The sequence below is a fragment of the Tachypleus tridentatus genome, chromosome 2 (assembly GCF_004210375.1).
Source record: "Tachypleus tridentatus isolate NWPU-2018 chromosome 2, ASM421037v1, whole genome shotgun sequence".
Classification (NCBI taxonomy): Eukaryota; Metazoa; Arthropoda; class Merostomata; order Xiphosura; family Limulidae; genus Tachypleus; species Tachypleus tridentatus.
Window position 1 is genome coordinate 111,038,178 of NC_134826.1, and position 17,386 is coordinate 111,055,563.

A 17,386-nucleotide genomic window follows, 5' to 3' on the forward strand; every position below is an offset into this window, starting at 1 on the left:
AGCAAATAGTAAAAGATATGTTCTTATTTTATATTTTAGTTAGTCACTATCAGTAATTTTAGTTCCTGATTTGTATGAAATTACAGACTTTGTATATGGACATCACAAACATTTAATTTGAACCAGTGCTGCATTCAACATACCATGTGACACACAAAAACCTATGTTTAGGTTTCTTTATTTAATATTTACTTTTAAATTACAAAATTAAATAATACATATGAAAATCTGAATTATAATCTACAGTTTGATACCAAACTTAAGAAGATAAATTTATAATAGTGGTTCAATAAAATTTTGAATGCAAGTCAACAAACGTGATATGGCCTTTGACCCATGACCCATCTGTGAAGGTTTAGAGACCGAATACTCATTATACATATAAAATTTCTTATATATTCACAGCTAAGCATATATAAAAATCATGCTTTAATTTCTAATTGCAAACAATGTACTTGAAATGATAAACATCTTTAAATCATTTTTTTAAATAAATTAACAATCAACAATCATAAATATTTTTGTTTCTTTCAAGAAGTACCTTGTCAATCATATCCACATTAATTGCTGAAAGTCCAGAAATATGCACATGTGCTAAACCCAACACTCTAGGTTCCAGGCAGAGATCATGAACAGTGATGGTTATTGAGCCATCTTTAACTGGTGTTACCTATTTTGAGAAAACACAATACACTGACATTACAATTAAGGATTATAATAACAAAATTCACAATTAATTACAAAGATGGTCTAAAAAAATGCATAACTGCACTGTGATACAAATTACAGTTTATTAAATAAAATTTAATGTAATTTAAAATAAATGAACATTTTAGTAAATCACAATATGTTAGAAACAGAAATGAATTATCTAGATTTGTATAAGGTTATGGCATACTTCAAAAATTACTCAAAAGTAAGTATTTAATTTCCATCCATGTGTATGACTGATGTACCTGAATTATTTGTGATGAACCATCATATTCCACCACAGCTTTACTGGGATCACTGGTTTCAATAAAGAAATAGCCTGATCCTCTTTGGATTGTCAGTGCAATCTAGTGTTGGAGAAAAAACAGCATTTATTAGTTTTCTCACAGAATTGAAATCTATTACTACAATGGAAAACAGACAAACCAAAAATACAGAAAAGATATGATCTAATTGAATCTTAATTAATATACTCATATATATTGTGGTATCCAATTATTTATTATCACAAAACAAAGACATTTTATTACATGTTTTAGCTACATTTGTTTGAGCCATCATCTGGAAGGTATTGAGTTTTGTCTGCCACTTTTTCAGTCAAGGAAACAAAATTTCCTTTCCACATCATTTTACATTTGCAAATGTAGTAATATTTTGGTTCGCAATTTCTTCAGAATTGACAGGTGTTATTAAGGAAGAACGAATTTGATACTAAAAAATAACTGAGAAATTCTACAAAAAATGTGTTGAAAAGTAGTTTAATTTTAACATAAATCTGTGCAAAAAGAATTCTGAGGTAGCTATTGTTCACAACCATTATGCAATAAATAAATTTAAATGCTCGATTATTTTTATAGAATGAATTCAAATGCTCTTTTCCAATGTTATTTAATGATTATTTAATAACAACACATGTTGAGTATGGTATATTAAAGTGATTTTGAAGCCTCAGCAAATCATTACAGTCCTTCTTGTCATATCTAATCATGCTCTATTCCTGCAGTAATAGTTTTCACTTCAGAAGACTAAAGCACAAGATCATGATGACCTAAGTACACTAACTATTTCTTCAGTATGTTCCATCATAATCCCTCTAGCATGATAATGACAGGTTCCCAGGACCTGTTTCAACAGTCAAAACAGATATTTCATTCTCCAGTTAGTTGAGATATGTGGCAATTAAGCTGGTATGTCACAGAAATAGCTTGTGTATATGTGATTTTTGTCATTTTGCCAGATGGAGATCTGTCTCTATTATGTTCAGTCCTGTAGCCTTGGGGACACAAGGATGACTTTTGCCACTAACCTGTTTATAAATTCTCAGTTCTTACGAAACATTGTATTTTGTCTACCTCAGCTGGTTTCCAATTGTTTTGCTGGTATCTTCCTGAATGGTTCTGATGCTAGAAATCTTTCACAATTTTTGCTTTCCAATTTTATTGAATGCAATGGATAACTGACTTGGAAATATTAAGTTTCATATCTGAACACATCTTTATGTACTGTGTGCATGAATATTTTGCATACCATCATAAGAGATCGACTTTTGATGGCACCAAACTACCCACAAATTGCCAAACAATATCAAAATGTTCTTCTGATATACATCGTTCTACCACAATTTTATGCCAGATGTGCTTGTTATGTAGTTGCCGAAATTTATATACAAACATTTAAAAATAATAATGTTCTCAACCCTCTGTAACAACAGAAAAATGTTTATTCTGAAAAAGGTGGCATTTGTTATGATGCACATGCATTGTTTCCAAAATATTTCATCACAATTGTGTTAAATTTTATTATGATTGTTTTGGCATGTGCTTGTTTCTGTGTATTTATTAGGCACAAAGCTACACAAAAGGCTATCTGTGCTCTGCCAACCACAGGTATAGAAACCCAGTTTCTAGCAGTACAAGTTAGCAAACCCATTCTGGGACTTGTTCTCAGAATATTTTACAAATTCCAGTTGCTGGTAATTTTAATATAATTACTTACAACATAAATAAATAAAAGTTAATGTTTAATAACCAACAAATACTAAATAACTTCATACAGAGTTTTGGTACTTTTATTTATATGACAGCATAGTCACATTGGACTGTGTGCTATGTCCACCATGATGACTCATATCCTGGATTTTGGTTTTTAAGTTCATAGACATAATGTCCCACCAGGGGACTACAGATATATAATAGTTTGTTTGATATTAAACACAAAGCTGCACAATGAGCTATTTGTGCTGTGCCCACCAAAATCAACAAAATTCAGTTTCTAGCAATATAAATCTGTATACTTAATCACTGAACAGTTGGGGGCTTTTAGTACTATCACTAACTTCTGGACAAAATTTAACAAATTACTAATCACAGATCAAACATGACTGCACCTTTTAAAAAAATTGGTAATACTGTTCTTTCAAATGGTAACAAAATTTTAAAAATTTACTACTCTTCAAACTTGCAATAACTGAGCTGTAAGATCAGTACAGAATTACCAGTAAATGTTTATCTTGTTAATAACATTTCAATGTGAATATAAATGTCTTACAGAGGAGGAGATATGGACATGACATTTTCAATAGGTATACTTACCTTTCACCAACCTGTATATCAAATATTAACTACATACATATAACTATTTTATTATGTATTAAATGATTTTATTCTTCCCTCAAAATTACAATTACAGTTGCTTCAAATATACTAACAGAACAAAAATTGCCCATGGCAAATACAACCATATATTTTGGAGATATAGTCATTAACACAGTATGTATTCATTTAATTGTGTCCATAGTGTTCTAAGTATTCCAGTTATTATCACAAATCAAGTTGTTAATATTCTAGATTCAATAGTTATTATCATGCACAATTTCAATAAATCCAAATTGAATGGATAATATTTTAGAATGCTTTTAAATCAAAAACTTGACTTGTAGTGTATTTCAATATATGTACAATATATATATTTCAATATATATGTATTTATAAAATACACACATATCCTGCAGAAATTCTGCATTCTTTTATAGGGTACTTCATAAAGCATGAGCCATAATACACTTACACTGGTTAATGTACTCTGATGACCAATTTGATATCCTAACTGTTGGATAATCATATTGTCTGGTAAATGTACCCTATCATAAAAAGACAGTTTCTAAATTAAGGGTCTCAATATCTTTTCAACTACTGATTTGTTTATCACTCTCCTGTCTTAATATTTTAAGTGTTGGCTCTCATTCAGTTACAATGAATTGGGGTTCAACGTTGCCATTCTGGCTGTGCATATGAGTACCTCACACAGTCTGAAAGCACCTTCTCTATGGATAGAATTATACAGTCCTTTCAAACACCAAACTCTTGTAACATCATGTCCTGATTGATACATAATGAATGTGAGATTCCTTGTAGTTTATAGTCTTAACACTCTTCTCATTATGAGAAGGTTACAAACTGATCCAGGGTACTTAATTATAAGATGCATGCTGATGATGTTTTACAGCACAGTAATTCAGTATAACATAATAAGAACTGAGCCAATATCCAAACTCAGAATTTTTTTTTGTAATACTCTTGATATATACAATAATTCATAATTTTCATGTCAGCACTTTGACTTGTTGACAAGTAAGTAGTCATGAATGCAAAAATTTATAAAAATGGATAAATATTTGGTAAGATGATCACAGTGATTAGAGTAAAAACTGCTTTTGTATTGTTCATAGCACTGACTGCCAAAAGTAACATAAAAAATAAATAATAAATCACACGATGAAATACAATATTTAATTTTTTTCAGTTAAATTAACAAAACTTTAAGGAATAGGCAGATTACCTTTTATTTAAGATTTGGAATTTTGTACTCATGCAACGAGAGAAAAAAAGCCCTTTTTTAAAAAAATAAATCATCCATCTTTATAATGATACACATCTTTTGCTCTTCTTTCAGATAAAATATTTTTTAAAATTAATATAACATAAATATTTTGAATAATACAGGAACCTGTGTGTGATTCACATGTGGTAGAAAGTCATTAAATGTAAAAACAGTGGTGCCACATCCATGTAGCAAACTTTTAGAAAGCTACTTGTATACTAGCCATTGTGTATATTCTTTTTGTTCCTTGTTTTTTAATCTTCATTTGCAGCTCAGTTTTATAAAATGAGAGGTAAATTGGCAACAGTTGAAACTTACATTCCAATTATAAACAAAAATTTTAAATACATTATGCAAAAGCAGGTACACCTTCACTCCCTGAAGGCAGGAAGGACAAGATTTTCGCTATTTCCAAAGGTACCAGTCAGTAAGGAGCATTAATAGTGTTTTGGATGCCAATCTTTCTTGTATGTTGTACAAAATATTCTAACTGTTCTCAATAAATCTATGGCTGGCCACACCTTATTGGAATCTTTTCATCTGCACTTCTGAGCTCAGCTACTCTGCTTAAGATTGGCTGTCATTAACAGTTGTTCCTGATGGATAATGTAACAGTCAGATGGCTAGAAAGTACTTAAAATACTAAGCTCTTAAACAACTGTTGGAGTACAATGAAACATCCAGCATTTACCAGAGGTCTCCTCTTAATTAAACAGAGGTTTTTAACACTCACTCGCAGATCAATCTGGTTGCCAACTCTACAAGACAGACTTTTTCAGAATGCAGAGGAATCACCACAATATTATCTCACATAAAGGTACTGAAAACAAAAATACCTACTATTTCCACAGTAATTAGGTCCTGGTCACAATTAAAATTGTTAGTTCAATCAAGATTATCAGCTAAGTCTCTACAAATACAAGAGATACCCATATCTAATACACAGAATAATAAGTTCGGTAACTTGTTTCTGATGAAATGGAAAAATAAACACCATGTGGAAGTCAAAATAAAGCAGAATGCTTTATATAAAAACAATAATCATGACTCTGGCTGTGTAGATGGAAAATATGTATTATTGGAGAGTAAGAGTTTTAACATTTGCACAACACATCGAACTCCTTTTCATGTGGCATCTTAACTACAGCTTTTTACAACTAATGTGAATTTATTACCATTAGTAGCACTTCCCAGTACTTCCAGTGATATCCATTTTCTAAGTGAACCAACACCCCTGATTTTTTTTTACTTCAGCAACTGAAGAATTTAAATGCTCATTATTTTTCTAATGTTAAACTATTTGTGTAATTATTTGTATCAAAATGCTGTTTTTCTTTTTTCTTTTTAAATACTGACCTTGACAATCACTGATTAGGAGTTTAGAACTTCATATTATTGTTCAAACAATACTGTCATCATAAGGATATAGAAAATGACATATTCTTGGATATTTATTTTTAAGTATCTAACTTATTTGTAATAATAATTTAAATATATAATTTTTTTTTCTAGTTATTTAATTATGACTATTTCACAATTTCTACTGAGTTCTGTGGAACTTGGAGGAAAGAGATTGGTATTTGTACAAAATTATTTACAAATATTAGAGTCATACAGTTGTCAGCAGAAACCAATACTTTTAATTTAACTTCCAGTGAAATAGCAGTTGTTAAAAAGATTGAATGTGACTGTATGTGCCACATAGCTACATTAACTTATGTTAGCAATACAAATTTTTTACCAGTAACACTGAGCTATGATGAAGCAAAGCAGTGATCAAAAGTCAAGACTAATAAAAGTTAACAAAATGGATTCTGCATCAGAAATACCTTGATTACAAGTCATAACTATGAAAAATCAGAAAATATATAAAAATCTTGATATGTAGATTATAAAAAAATAAATAAAAAAGGTTAACATTCAATAATCACACTTACATCCAGAAAACTCATTTCTTTAAATAAAGCTCTAACATAAGGCATGGCAGTTCAGAAATGTTTTGGAATAATTTAAATATTTAACCATCAGAGTTATCATTTTAGATATGTGCAATTCTTTATCCTAAAGTTCATCAATGGGGAGGATACTTTTTATCAATGTACAGATAAGTAACTTTTCTCAAATTTGACTTTCATCTGTATCCCTTTTATGTTACCTTTTGGGGAAATCTTACTTCTTGAAGAATCACATTTGTACAATTGCAGTGTACAAAAACAGTCAATGTCCAAAGTTTATATAATTACAAAATTAAATTCAACTCACAATTAAAATGTCTAGATATTTGCTTTTTACCATGTAAGAAAATTTGAAAATTAATTAATTTTGATCATTACAGCACAAATTTATGATTTGCAAGTCAAAATTAAAATTCTGATTCCTTACACATATCTGAATAACAAGTGAGCCATTAGACTTTTGAAATTAATTTTGATCTCAAACAAATGTATTTTTTGCTATAAGATTAATGTGTTACAAACATATTTTACATCATGTGAAATACACAATTAGGTTTGTTTGTTTTTTGAATTTCACTCAAAGCTACACGAGGGCTATCTGCACTAGCTGTTCCTAATTCAGCAGTGTAAGACTAGTGGGAAGGCAGCTAGTCATCACCAACCACCACCAACTCTTGGGCTACTCTTTTACCAGCAAATAATCAGATTGACCATCACATTATAATGCTCCCACCGCTAAAAGGGCAAGCATGATTGGTGTGACAGGGATTCAAACCTGCAACCCTCAATTTACTGAGTGCCTTAACCACCTGACCACACAATTAAGCAGACAACAATATGAATAAAATGTATATAATGAAAATACTATGACCAATAATTAATTGATTGATGGATTTAGTGTTTTATGGCACAAAGCAACGAGGCTATCTGCGCCAGACATTCGGTAAAAATGTAAAAATAAAAATAAAAAAATAAATGTAGTAATAGACATAAATGGAAATGAAGGTAAAACAAAAAAGTATAAAACCAATGTTGACACCTAGTCTACAATGTTAAGATAGAAGGCAGAGTATAAGAAGTTGTAAGGTATTTACTCTAGCAAAAGGGTAATGATCATAACCCGCCAGGAAGACTAACAGGTAAGTTCAAGAACCACCGTCAATCACCTGAAGTTGGCCTTTCCAGTCCTGGTTCCGGGTTATGTGTCATAGCAGCTATTATCAAAATGTAAAAGAATAAAAGTTTTAAAAGACACTCCGCAAAATCGTAATAATGAGTAGCCAAATGTCCAGTAAAAAGATAGAAGTCAAGTAAATGGAGTCTACAGGAATTCGAGGCCAAAGTGGTGTGTTAGGGTTGGACCCCTCAACCACCAGGATCCTCTCCTCCCCTTCATGGGTTGCCACACACGGCAAACACGTGGGTGGATGTTAAGATCCCAGAGAAGGTAACCAGATAGAACAGAACCTTCCCTGGGAGGTCCCCTCACCACGTACAGGAATCCACACCGAGGGGTATGACCAATAAACTGAGATTATGTAATCCAAATCAGAAATCACAATTGCTCAATGTTTATAACAACAAACAATTATCGAATTAAAATTAACAACAAAAAAATGCCCATAGAGAATGATGTTCAATTAGTTGTTTTTACTTACTTAACATTCCCAAAGTTATAACTTCATGAATTATTTACATTTAAGTCAACCATTTCCAATTACTATACTTTTGTTTACTCAAACTAAAGATAAGATCTATAGCTACATGAGAATAAGTTTTACATTCATGAAAGTCATCATATCTAATTTTACAAAACTGTGTTATGTATTTCTACTTCCTTTAATTTCTATATATTTTATTACTATTCTAAAATTATTAGAAATTTAGAGGTTCTAACAGATAACCATAGGCCAAAGTTCAGTTTTTTTAATACATAGTAGTAATATAGCATTATATTAAAAATTAAAATTAAATGTTCAGTAAGCTAAGTGCACAGCTTAGAAACCAGTCTATTTAATATTAAAAGATTCATATTCACATCTCTTCTAAACTTAGCTATTAATTATTTCACCTTAATAATGAGTGTTAAGAAAATAGACAGCATGTAACAAGTGTTAATTTAAACATAAAATTAGGATATAGAAACCATTCAGTACATTAATTCAGATTTTACATTAATATATAAACCTCAGATGTTTATATCACCACACCATCTGCATAGCTAATATAGGGTTCTTACAGCTAAACATTTGCTTTTTACTTAGGCCAATTATTTTGAGAAGGATTTTTGATGAAATTGAAATTTCAGGACTTTTTCAGGATCAAGACATAAAAATAGTTGGTTCTTGTCCCTAAAATTTCCAATAGTGAAAGTTTTGGAGATCATTTCATGACTTTCCATGATTTCAAGACTATGAAAACTCTATTAACTTGCTGCAATCACTTCAGATAACAAGTCAATAAAAAAGTTCAACCTGACATTTTTTTTGAAGAGCATGTGACCAATCATTAGATATAAAATTTCTTATCCAGTTATTTACCAAGTGCTCCTAACTATTCATTTATACAGTTTGTAACACTGAAAAAGGCCAATATCAATCAGTAAATGCTAGCTTCTTAAAATGTTCTCAATATGTGTCACTGTAAAGATATTTTACATATCTTTCAGATCCTTGATATTAAGGTACAAAATATTTTGTGTGTGTAAATAAAGCAGTCATAGACAGATGTATAAGTAGATAGTGTTAGGTTATTAGTACTCTAGTTTTAGTTGGTCTGAGATAATTATGATGAAAAACTGATATTTGTTAATAAAGTCAGTTGGAAGAAAATATATGTGAATCTTTCATAATGAGTAACAAACACCAAAATAATCTTTCAAAATATTTATTTCTTATGGTTTCATACACTTTACCTCCACCTTATGTGAATTTGATAAAAATAAATCATTTAGTTATTACATATTTATATTAAATATTTAAGTATTTTGAGAGTAATATGAAGTATATACTTCACATCAACACTGTAAGACAGAATATTACTTTATTTTAATGTGAAAAGCATCTTTGAATTTCTGTTTGTTTTGTTTTTTAATTTCGCACAAAGCTACTCAAAGGCTATCTGCGCTTTCAATTTCTGTCATCGGCTGGATGAATTCAATTTCTGTCATCGGCTGGATGGACCTTCTGTCAAGCTTGTGAAATTGGTCAGCAAGCACGTAAAAGTTAGTAAAACATTTAAGATAGTTTTTATATATAGAGAACAGCAAGGAATGGGTTATGAATATATCCAGATACCAAAAAGTTAAAAGCTGCAGAAAATAATATACAGTTTACCTCCCTGATAATTTCACTTTATTTTTAATTAACTTTTGCTGGTATCAAAGCTGTGCAATGGCTACCTCTACATGGAAAAAAGTGATTAAGAGATTTTTCTTCTGTTTTTTTCAAATAAAAGGCCCAACCACCTTAACAAAAAAGTTTTTACTGTAGTGTATTATTAAAGTATACCTGCCCTAAAAAGATATTGTTAGTATAAATTTTAAGAATATAGATTTTATGATGATCAGAATTCATCCTGAAAAACAGAAAGCAATATATAAATGATAAAAACTTATCTTCAGGATTCCAAGTCTCAACAAAAAACTAATTCTTAGAATATAAACATTCTTATCTATGATTTACATTAAAATTACCTTTTACTCAGACACCTTTTTATTATGACAGAAATACAGTAATTAGAAATCTGTCATAATAAAGAACAAGCATGGAGTTTCAGCATTTTACAAACAACTACAATAAAAAAGATGAATTACCTATTCATATCTAAATTCTGTTATAACATATTTTAAATATTATTACAGCAATTAATAATGAGTAAAATTAGGTTTTTTTCTTGAACATGCACAAAGGACCAATCCAACTTTCTCCAAGTATTACAAAAGCAAAGAAACATCCTTGCTGAAAAAGATTAAATCATTTTTTACTTGCATTAGTTACAAGTTAGTCTTAAACTTAAAATGATAGACATTTATAAACATTATATTATGGTAGCTTCTAGAAGAAGTTTTGAATTTAATTTCTCATACATTAAATATCATTAAAGTTTCTCAAAAACTATCTGAAACTATTTTGATATTTTAACTTCTTTTAATGTATTTTTAGAGAATACAAATATTTGCTTAATCTCAAATCATTTTACTTTAATTTAGTAGAATGCAATGATAGCATTTGGTGAAACTTATTTCCATCTACATCTTACAAAAATGACTTAGCTTTTGAAAAACAAATAACAGAAGACAATCTGCACAACAAGGTACAGATTAAAATCTCTAAAACGTTGTATGTTAATGCATCACAAGTTTAATCAATTTACCAACACATGGCCTGCAAGTACCTTTTCCTTAACTGAAGCAAATGACACTGGCTCATAATTAAAATTATACATAATTTTGTTTCAAAACACTCAGTTTGATCCATTACATTCATGAAGTTTAATACATTTAGTCTAAAAATTTCTTCAATATTCAGAAAATGCTAAACATTATTCATGCTATCATTTTCAAAATTTCTCCAAGTAACATTTAGTAATAACTTTACTATAACAACATTTATCATAAAATTAATTTAGAACAGTTACTTAAAAGAACCTGAGAATAAGTAAAGGCCTTAAACATGAAAAGAAATTATTACATAATTCAAGTTTTTTTCATTATTGAGCACTTTACTATCCAAACACCTTGTGAAAATCCCCTCAACTCTATTACAACAGGCCTAAAATTTGACCCCAAACACCTTTAGTTTGCATACTTTAACTTTTAACATGTTTTGAGTGAACTTGACATTTTTCATACTTTCAGTAAATATTAAGTCATTTAATGTCAACAACTCACAGATACCTACTGCTGAAGAATCTCTAGCCTAACACAACCATACATTTATATTACTATATACATACTACTGAAAAGTAAATTCTAATAACTGTGCTACCAAGAAAAATATGAAAATAGCTTTTCTCGAGATTGTGCCAAGTGGTATAAAAGAGAAAATATATATTATATGGTAGAACAAATTAACTCTATCAACATGGGATCAGTTGACGTAATCAACCATGTAACCTCTTTCTTTCTGTATAGTCTTTATAGATTTGATACTACTAATGTTTAATATGGCATGTATATTTTTTACAAAACTTGACAGTGTTTAAGGTAAAGATAAGTTTTTCACATACAAAAAAAAATTATTTTTTTGCAAAGTAATTTAAGTAAACTATAAGAAAAATATTTGTTTGTGAATATATTAAGTATTTATTTTGAATAGTCCGTGTGCAAATTGCTTTTCATGTTAATATTAAAAAACATACTTTTATTCATCACTAAAACTTTAAATTTGATTTGTGCAATCTCTGAAACCTCCTAAATACATTTCAAACATTTGTTTTCAGTATAACTTTATATTTTATCTAATATTTTGTCTATCCTAACTCTATACAAGGCTTGTCAATTTGACTCATCTTATTAACCACCAAAAAGAGTAATCAAAATTATATTTTACTTTCTAGAATGATTTCACAATTTAACATGAAATTAAATTTCTTTATCTTAAGCATCTTTAAACTCATAACAACATACATCTATTTATAATTAAATATTATTGTGTAATTGCCTTTTGAACCACGTTTAACTACTATTTGCACCATTATAAGTTGTTAATCATCTGGGGACTGTAGATCTCACATTAAACTACCAAATTAAATTACTTTATTCACAAGGGGCTCTTGCGAGTGCCTCTTGAAACACTTTTATATTGTAATTACTATTTATTTTACCTAATTTAGCCTAAAGGGATTTCTGTTTTTAGATTTTATAATAAATAAACAATAAGCATGAAAAAGAAAAAAACAATGACCTTACCCAAATCTTTTTCTTGCTATCGATTGTCGATTAAATTTTTAATGTCAGTCACTAAAACCTTGTGACATGAACAATAAAGGATACCCATGGAGATAGAGTTAAACCAGAAATGATCAACAAAATAACTTTTTGTCTTAGAAAAGAAGCACAAAAATTAAATTACTAAATCTGAGCAACTAATAACTTCCCAGTACAGCAAACACACACACAATGCTTCAAAGCATATGTACATGCCAGACTAACAGTTTACCTAGCAAATAGAAACACCTTCAATGAGTTATCATAATAGTGCTGATATTGTTGTGCAACTTTTCTCAATCATGTACTTATCAGTAATAAGAACTCATATTGTACTGTTTTAGTTTTTAAATATTCAACCAGTTTTGTACAGATTATTATTTTTGTATTTTGCATTATTATATATTCCAAATGAATAAGCATTAACAATTTATTCTTGATCTTTATGAGTTTTTTGTTGTTTTTTTCTAATACACTGTTTTCTTTTAATTAATACTTCCTGGGTCCCCATTGGGAAAATGATTTATGATGTATCTCTAAAATATCATAATTGAAATCTTGAAGTTTAAAACCTTATTTTAAGTTTTATTATTATTCATTTTGAATGAAATAATTATAAAAAGAAGTCAAATCTTTAGCTTTAATTATTGTATTTTAATCTCTTTTATTTTATTTTTCAGATCATTTAAATATATGAATTTTCCAACTGTGCAGAGAACTTACCAAAAGATAAAACAAAGCTAGAGATACATAAATTTAGAAGCAAAAAGATTCAAAATTGTTAATTACTTTAAAAAAAAACTATTGTGATGTTACAAACTGTAAAATGCAAGTATCATAACTCCATTTATTAACTTTTGAAATCTTATAAATATCATCTGAAACTTTGGATTATTTTCTTTCTTGCAATCTCTTGTCTGTAGAACTTCTTTATATGGAATAGATAGTTCAAAACGTTCTTCATACTACATCATAAGCATTTTTCTTAGTTTAAATAATTATTTATTACTTTTCCATCTCCATTAAAATTTGCATTCTCACTTTCCAATTCACTTTAAAATAAATGTTTTGTTTCTTTCTTTCTTTCTTAAAACATCTAAAACGTTTTTATCATTCTCACAGAGCATTTTTTTTAAAGTTTAATATCAAACATTGTAAATATGCAACTTTGCATGTTTTCACAGCACACAAATCTACTACACATCAGTGAGAAACTGGAACTCCTAGATAAAACAAAATTTTACCACATCACTTCCAGATATGATAAGATATAAAACAGGACTCTAGTCCTTGTTACCATAGAATGAAAAAAACTCACCTTATTAGATGGGTGATTAAAAACTGATACTTCATCAGGTTTTATTAATGGATCATCCACCAGATCTAATTCTATACTTTGAGTAAGTGGTTCCTCAAGTGGTACCTAAAACAAAAACATGATGTAGTGCAAAACAGTGCAAAAGTAATAATTATGACAAAGAAACAATAATAACAAAAAAACAAAGCTCTTGACAAATTTATATTTAAAAGCTTTAAGTTACTCTATTATAATACTTCCCAAATTGTTACTGTTCCTGTATGTTAGATTATATATATAGGTACTTCATCTGCAATAAATAACCATGAGTAAAAACTGAGCAACACTTTTACTTTTAATCCTATGTGCAAGAATGGCAGTGAAAGCATTTATGCTACAGCCATTGCGGAGTGCCATTCAACACGGTATCATGTATTTGACATCACCAACTATAAATTTAACCCTTGCAACATTTTGTGGTAAAGCAGTGTATATGAATGCAATATACAGTGATATTGAAAAACTAAATCTAGAAATACATTTCAGAGATTCTACAGGTATTGCAAATGCAAACTTCACAATACACAAAAGCATTCTTATTCTTCACAGGAACCTCCTCACCTTGCACTCCAATTTGTCAGAGTTTGAGTCAGACTGACAGCAGCAATTCAGACATATCTCTAAGTACGAATACTTTAGTATCAACTGAATTTTTGTGCAAAACAATCTTCAACATATTTTATAAAAGCTTCTCACATTTTATGTAGAAATACATAGCAAATATGGAATTACAGTTAGCATGCCTTCATCCAATATAGTGTCAGTCCAATTGACCAACTTCATGCACATTTGGGTAATAAAGCCTATGCTGAAAATAAATATTTATAGCTCCACTGAAAGCTCTCCAAAAAAAAAAAGAAAAGAAACTTACTTACCAACAGAGGAGCATTTTCTTTCTTAATAACATCTGCTCTGTAGCCAGTTAATTTGACTGTAACTTTCAATAAACCCACTTTTCCTTCAGGATAAATCACCTGATAGTCTGAAAAATTTAAATACACATATAGATATCACAATATTTATTTCACAAAATTGTACTTTCAGCTTTTATTTATATACATACATATATATATATATATATATACCATACAAAACCCAAGTTTATTGCATACAGTAAAAAAAACACCTCAAGAGTGAAAATTGATAAAAAATATACTTTTGTCCACAATTTTGTATCAGAAAAATATGCTAACACTAAGTAATTATAGTTAGAATCAAAACATTTATCGATTTTTATCCCGATATTACAGCTCCATTTTGAAAGACCAAATGTTCAACTAGTTACCTTGTTTGACTGATACAGAAAACATTAAACTTCAAATAATTTTTTTAAAATACTAAATAATGAATATACCAGCAAATGATACATTTAGTTCATATTCACCATTAAAAAATGATACTATCACTTTATGCACATGCTAGAATATGTGCACTCTATATTTCGTTCATTAAAGTAATATCAAGTAGTTTTAAATTCTGTTCAATGTAAAATATGGTTTAATTTTACTATTGTAAAATATGTTGGACTTTTTCCAGAGAAATGCCAGAATTGTAAGTGGTTAAATATTACCTCTTTTCAAATCAGTGGAGTCAAATCAACTGAATTCTTAATCATTTTGTACTCTTTACAATTTCTACACTTTTAGCTTTTGACACAGTATTTGTTTGGTTTAGTTTATTTTGAATTTTGCGCAAAGCTACTCAAGGTTATCTGCCTAGCTGTCCCTAAGTTAGCAGTGTAAGACTACAGGGAAGGCAGTTAGTCACCACAACCCATTGCCAACTGTTGGGCTTCTCTTTTACCAAAGAATAGTGGGATTGACCATAACATTATAATGACTCCATGGCTGAAAGGGTGAGCATGTTTGATGTGATGAGGATTTAAACCCGCAACCCTCAGATTATGAGTTGAATGCCTTAACCACCTGACCAGGCCAGGTCCACAGTATTGTATATTTACAATATGTAGCAGACTTTCAGTAAACATAAGAAGATTTTTGTACATAAAAACTTAGGTCTTTTTCAATTAAGTATCTTTAATAAAGATATGTGCAGAGATATTGAGTACTTTATTTTGCTATTCCAACTGAAAAGTGATTTTAACATTATGATAATATTTTTTTATTCATCTGAATCAATGTGGCTTTGCTATAAGAAAAACACAAACACTATTCATCTGAAAAATTTCAAATTTCATTTGTGTAATTTATAAATTACACATAATTATAAAATGTTATTTTCCAGGAAAAGTTATGTTACCCTATTGAATTAGGTGATACTTATGAGCACATCTTGTGAACAAGTTTTATTTTTCAAAAAATATTGCCTTATATACATAAGAATTTCTAATGAAAGAAAATCCAGAATGTAGTAAAAAGTCAGTTCAAAGCATATTTTATATTTAAAAGAAACAAAGAGAACCAGATCCTTGATGTATCTGTATTGGAGGCTATAAACACAAGTTACTGGGTAAAATTTTACAATATTAAACCAATAAAATAGTAGTCAAAAACATCCATAACAATATATATACTTAACAATATACTTATAATATATATACAAGTTAAAGTGGTTCAACAACATCTTTATAAAATATAATATGCATTAGAATCATCTTTGTGTCTGAAATTGTGTTATTCATATCTAAAAAGTAAAATATTGATTACAATTTAACAGTAAAACTGAATCATCCTTTAGAAAATATGGCTATACACTTATAGTGTTAATAAAAACTAATTTGTGTAATTTTAAAAATTGAATTGTTTAATGTTTACTTAAAAACTTCAAATGTTGGTAGAAAAAATATTTTAAACAATATTATGATGTTTTTGAAATACATTCTTCATATACACACTAACTTAGTTAAATTGTACATACTTCGGTGAACCTTTCGATAACCCTTTGATCCATCAGATTCAATAATAACATCTCTGTAATCTTTCAACTTTGCCAATGTGTAATCAGAGAGCTCCCAAAGCAAGTTGAAAGATGAAATATTGGCAAATTTTCTTCCTAGTTTATCTTTCACCCACACTTCCACTTCTAGCTGTTTGTAGTTGTGTACTGGAACCTAATATTTCAAACAGTAGAGAACTTTAGATGCATAGAAACAACTAGCAACATTAACACTAAAATATGTGTATAATTTTCATGCAAATTACATATGCCATTTGTGTTGGTCAACTCAACAGTAACATTCAACCACATGATAAGGAGGAGGATGTGCAACACCACAAAAGTCAAGCATAATATGGATGACATTTTGACCACCTGAAGAGACTCAGAGAGCTTTTGAGTAAAGTGAGGGTAGTATGCATCACCATCATATATTATGTACTGGAGTTTGTTGGACACAAAGTGTGGGACTGACAATAGTCATGGAAAAAATAACCTGCATACAAGATACACCAAACAGTCAGGCAGATCTCTCCTTGGGCTACATGGATACAACAGAAAATACATATTAAATTACTGTACCATTGACTAACCTAACCAAGAGAGACTTGCTCCAGAAATAATAATAATAATAAAAAAAAAAAAAACATGTTGGAAAAT

General features: G+C 29.3%; 1 protein-coding gene across 1 annotated transcript in view; it reads right to left on the reverse strand.

Moving 5' to 3' along the window:
- The window catches only part of Gp210 (nucleoporin 210), a 133,523-nt gene that overhangs the window by 52,824 nt on the left and 63,313 nt on the right, over positions 1-17,386 (reverse strand). The window contains exons 21-25 of the mRNA XM_076490239.1: positions 16,709-16,901; positions 14,707-14,813; positions 13,793-13,897; positions 957-1,058; positions 542-670 (exon numbers count right to left, since the gene is read on the reverse strand). Of these exons, the coding sequence (XP_076346354.1) occupies positions 542-670; positions 957-1,058; positions 13,793-13,897; positions 14,707-14,813; positions 16,709-16,901 (636 nt within the window). The remainder of the gene's footprint in view (positions 1-541; positions 671-956; positions 1,059-13,792; positions 13,898-14,706; positions 14,814-16,708; positions 16,902-17,386) is intronic.